The following is a 4,517-nucleotide window of genomic DNA, read 5'->3' as shown; positions in this document are numbered from 1 at the left end:
CCCCTCCCCCCTCCCCAGCCTTCCTCTCCTCCTCCTCGGCTGCGGAGCCCTGGTGGGGGTCTGCGCCCGGTCACCATGACGACGCCGGCGAATGCCCAGAATGCCAGCAAAACGTGGGAACTGAGTCTGTATGAGCTGCACCGGACCCCGCAGGTGACAGGGATTCTCCCTTCCCAGCTTGCCTACCTCCTCCCCCAAACTCCTCAATCCACAGACCCTGTCACTCAGCCTCTTTTCTATTCTTTGCTTTATTCTGGCCTGCCCGGTTTCAGACTCCCTGGCCCTACCTTTGAGCCACCTTAATCTTTTTAAAGCACTTTCACATTTATCTCATTTAATCCTCAAAACAGCCCTGCCAGAGAGATAGAGCAAGTATTATTGTCTTTACTTGAAAGATAGTAAAACAGACACAGAAATTACCTCCTCAGTTCAATATCAAAGGTCAGTGCATATAAGACACCATGGGAATTTATTGAAAAATAGAGCCTAACGCATGCCTGTATGGGAGGCTGAGACAGAAGAATCACTTGAGCCCAGGAGTGCAAGACCCTGTCTCTACAAAATAAATAAAATAAAAATAGAGCTTCATACTGTCAACATTGTGATTCAGTAATGGGATGGGGGCCTCAGAATCTGCATTTTTTAATAGGCACCCTAGGGGATTATGATACAGGTAGTACCAGGACCACACTTTAAGAAGTTCTGTTGGGCAGCGTGCAGTGGCTCAGGCCTGTAATCCCAGCACTTTGGGAGACCAAGGCAGGGGGGTTGTTTTAGGCAAGGAGTTCGCTACCAGCCTGGGCAACACAGCGAGATCTCGTCTCTCTATCACACACACACACACACACACACACACACACACACAATTCTAAACATTTAACTGGTCATGGTGGTACACTGTAATTCCAGCACTTTGGGAGGCTGAGGCAGAAGGATCACTTTAGGCCAGGAGTTCAAGCTGCAGTGAGCTATGATTGCACCACTGCACTCCATCCTGGGCCACAAAGTGAGACTTTGTGTCTCTTAAAAAAAAAATTATTTTGAGTAAGTCTTCAAACCACAGATCTGTGCCTTCCCACTCCTAGGCCTCTCACCAAACCTCAAATCCTCCTATTTCTCCTAACCTACTCTTAGCTAATGGACACTTATTGTTTCTGTTCTCCATTTTCTCCAAGTTAGTAGTCCCTCTCTCTCAGAATTCCCATCTTCCTGTAGTGGCCAACATGGGTACCCAGATTCTGCCATCTCACTGTATTTCGCAGAACTATTATTATGGGCTGCATGTTTCTAAAACCCTTTTTCCCCCAACCCACACCACCTTTCCACTCACTGATGCCTCTAGGAAGCCATCATGGATGGCACAGAGATTGCAGTTTCCCCTCGCTCGCTGCATTCAGAACTCATGTGCCCTATCTGCCTGGACATGCTGAAGAATACAATGACCACCAAGGAGTGCCTCCACCGATTCTGCTCTGACTGCATTGTCACAGCCCTGCGGAGCGGGTAACAGGAGAGATATGTTTGAGATGGGTGAAGGGGTGCAGAATTGGGGCCCCCCCACACTGGTCCTGGTTCAGCCTAGGCTTCAGTTCCCTGGACAGACCACTCAGGGCTTCCTTTCTCCTACCTCAGGAACAAGGAGTGCCCTACCTGCCGCAAGAAGCTGGTATCTAAGCGATCCCTACGGCCAGACCCCAACTTTGATGCCCTGATCTCTAAGATCTATCCCAGCCGGGAAGAATATGAGGCCCATCAAGACCGAGTGCTCATCCGCCTCAGCCGCCTACACAACCAGCAGGCACTGAGCTCCAGCATCGAGGAGGGGCTGCGCATGCAGGCCATGCACAGGTGTGAGGATTGGGAGGGAGGCCAAAGCAGCATTTGTGGGATGGGTCTGGACCAGACTCATGAGACTGTCTTTACTGCCTGCCAGTATCTAAGTCTTTGCATTCTGAGAGCTGACCAGAGCCTGATCATTAGGCCTGGAAATCATGGATGTAAATTGCAGCTTCTTAGTAAGCAACTGGCACGGATGTTCTTAAGAAAAAATTCACTCCCTAACTTTCTAGAAGTTAGAACAGTAGAGTGGATTTGAGAATAAATTCTGGATTCATACTGCGAGGAATTAGCTCAACTTCTAGGCCAGCATCTCTCAGTCTTTAAGTGCATCCAAATTGCCTGTGAGTCTTGTTAAAATGCAAGCTCTGATTCAGTATGTCCAGAGTTGGGCCTGAGAGTCTGCATTTCACAAGCTCCTAGGTAATGTCTGTGCCACTGCTTCCTGGACCACACTTTGAGAGGTGAGGGCCTATGAAATCAAACAAGTTACTTAACCTCTCTAAACCTCAGTTTCTTCAGCCATAAAACAGAGATAATATAATTACCTGCATCATGTAAGGAGGTTAACAGATAGGTGCAAAACACTTAGCAGAGTGTTTAGCACATAGCATTTAATAAATATCAGGTATCATCATGAGGATTTCCCTGATCTCTTAATTCTCTGAAGTTTAAAGTCTAAGCCCCTTATCCTTGATGCTTTCTAATCTGAACCACTTGCTTCTGCAGGGCCCAGCGTGTGAGGCGGCCGATGCCCGGGTCAGATCAGACCACAACGATGAGTGGGGGGGAAGGAGAGCCCGGGGAGGGAGAGGGGGATGGAGAGGATGTGAGCTCAGACTCTGCCCCTGACTCTGCCCCAGGCCCTGCTCCCAAGCGGCCCCGTGGAGTGGGTGCAGGGGGGAGCAGTGTAGGCACAGGGGGAGGTGGCACTGGTGGGGTAGGTGGAGGTGCTGGTTCTGAAGACTCTGGTGATCGGGGAGGGACCCTGGGAGGGGGAACCCTGGGTCCCCCAAGCCCTCCTGGGGCTCCCAGTCCCCCGGAGCCAGGTGGAGAAATTGAGCTCGTGTTCCGGCCCCACCCCCTGCTCGTGGAGAAGGGAGAATACTGCCAGACTAGGTGAGGAGCCCTGTCTTTCCCCAGACCACTGAGAAACCAAAGAGTGCATAGATTTCCATCAGAGGTGGGCTTTGCCCACCCCAAAAGAAACCCTAACTCAGAGGCCCTTTTGGAAAGCCCCTACTCCCTGCTTCCCCATTTGAGGCATTCTGTGCCCTAAACCTGTCCTCTTTCCCACTCCAGGTATGTGAAGACAACTGGGAATGCCACCGTGGACCATCTTTCCAAGTACTTGGCCCTGCGCATTGCCCTCGAGCGGAGGCAGCAGCAAGAGGCAGGGGAGCCAGGAGGGCCTGGAGGGGGTGCCTCTGACACTGGGGGACCTGATGGGGGCGGTGGGGAAGGTGGGGGAGCAGGAGGTGATGGTCCCGAGGAGCCTGCTTTGCCCAGCCTGGAGGGCGTCAGTGAAAAGCAGTACACCATCTACATCGCACCTGGAGGCGGAGCATTCACGGTGAGAGCCTCCCAGGGCAGTAGTAGAAGGGACAGGAGGGAAGGGTGGCCTAAGGCCAGCAGAACCATGAGCCTGTCTCACCAGCCCCCTTCTCCCTCTGCATCCTCCATCTCCCTTCTCTGTCCTTTCTCTGCTCCCATCACTCCATGTGCTTTGCCCCTCATTTTCTTTTCCACCTTCTCCAACTTTCTTCTCTCTACCCCCTCCCTCTCCTTTTTTCCCCTCCCTAGACACTGAATGGTTCGCTGACCCTGGAGCTGGTGAATGAGAAGTTCTGGAAGGTGTCTCGGCCCCTGGAGCTCTGCTATGCTCCCACCAAGGATCCAAAGTGACCCCAGAGGGGTCAGAGGATAGGGACCATGGGGTGTCCCTGTGTCCTGGCCCATCACCCCAGCTTATTTGTTCCCCAGTGCCCCCAGCCCAGCCAGCCAGCCAGCCAGCAAGAGGACACAAATGAGGACAAGTGGCTTTTATACAAAGTATCTATATCAGATTCTTCTATATTGTACAGAGTGGGGCACATGCCCCCATCTGCTGCCTTTTCTATTGCCCCAGCCTCCCACCTACACAAGGCGTGGGGGAAGGTGAAGAGCCTTCTCCTTCAGCTCTCCTGCCAACAACAAATTTGCTGTTTTTCCTCTTTGAAAACTGTAGTTCTGTGTGTCTGTTTATCAAGGGTGTACAAGGAAAAAAAAAAAAGGAAAAAAGAGTGGGGAAAGAGACCTAGAAATCATGTAGCCTTGGAGATGGGGTGAACACCAAAGGCTATTCGCAATATGTGGTTCCCATCTTTCAAAACCTCCAAATTAGCGAATGTGTGTGAAAACAGGACCGATCTGTGAAGCTAGAAGAGGGGACGAAGAGTGGAAAGGTGTGAAGTCAGATCCAAGCCTACGCCCTAAAACCTGAGTCGGCCAGACGGAAACGCAGGGCCTCAGTGCCAAAGGGAAAGCAGAAAAGTGGCTCAAAGGAGAAGGGCTTGTTGTAGACGCGGACAGGACCATGGTGTTCGGAAGAGAATAATTCCTTGTCACTGCGTGAAGCTGATGTCCATAGCTGGAAGGAAAGGGAGGAGGGAGGTGGGGCGGGCTGCGGAGAAGCTCCCAAC

The 4,517-nt window shown here is 51.7% G+C and overlaps 1 protein-coding gene across 1 annotated transcript; it reads left to right on the top strand.

Moving 5' to 3' along the window:
- The first annotated feature begins 23 nt into the window (after window positions 1–23).
- Window positions 24–4,057, top strand: RING1 (ring finger protein 1). Its single transcript, XM_008060264.2, has 6 exons — window positions 24–153; window positions 1,343–1,503; window positions 1,633–1,848; window positions 2,566–2,955; window positions 3,139–3,409; window positions 3,640–4,057. Exons 1-6 carry the CDS (start codon window positions 76–78, stop codon window positions 3,739–3,741), a joined length of 1,218 nt encoding a protein of 405 aa, XP_008058455.1. The 5' UTR covers window positions 24–75; the 3' UTR covers window positions 3,742–4,057.
- The last annotated feature ends 460 nt before the right edge of the window (window positions 4,058–4,517 follow it).

Source organism: Carlito syrichta, unplaced genomic scaffold, assembly GCF_000164805.1.
Source record: "Carlito syrichta isolate Samal-C Ts95f unplaced genomic scaffold, Tarsius_syrichta-2.0.1 Scaffold92604, whole genome shotgun sequence".
Lineage (NCBI taxonomy): Eukaryota > Metazoa > Chordata > Mammalia > Primates > Tarsiidae > Carlito > Carlito syrichta.
This window is presented reverse-complemented; position numbering and strand designations above follow the sequence as displayed.

Bases quoted from the DNA above. Each gene is read 5' to 3' on its own strand.
- RING1 (XM_008060264.2), top strand. From the start codon at position 76: ATGACGACGCCGGCGAATGCCCAGAATGCCAGCAAAACGTGGGAACTG. The intron at 1,849-2,565 runs GTGTGAGGATTG...TTGCTTCTGCAG, and splicing joins CGCATGCAGGCCATGCACAG to GGCCCAGCGTGTGAGGCGGC. The intron at 2,956-3,138 runs GTGAGGAGCCCT...TTCCCACTCCAG, and splicing joins GGAGAATACTGCCAGACTAG to GTATGTGAAGACAACTGGGA.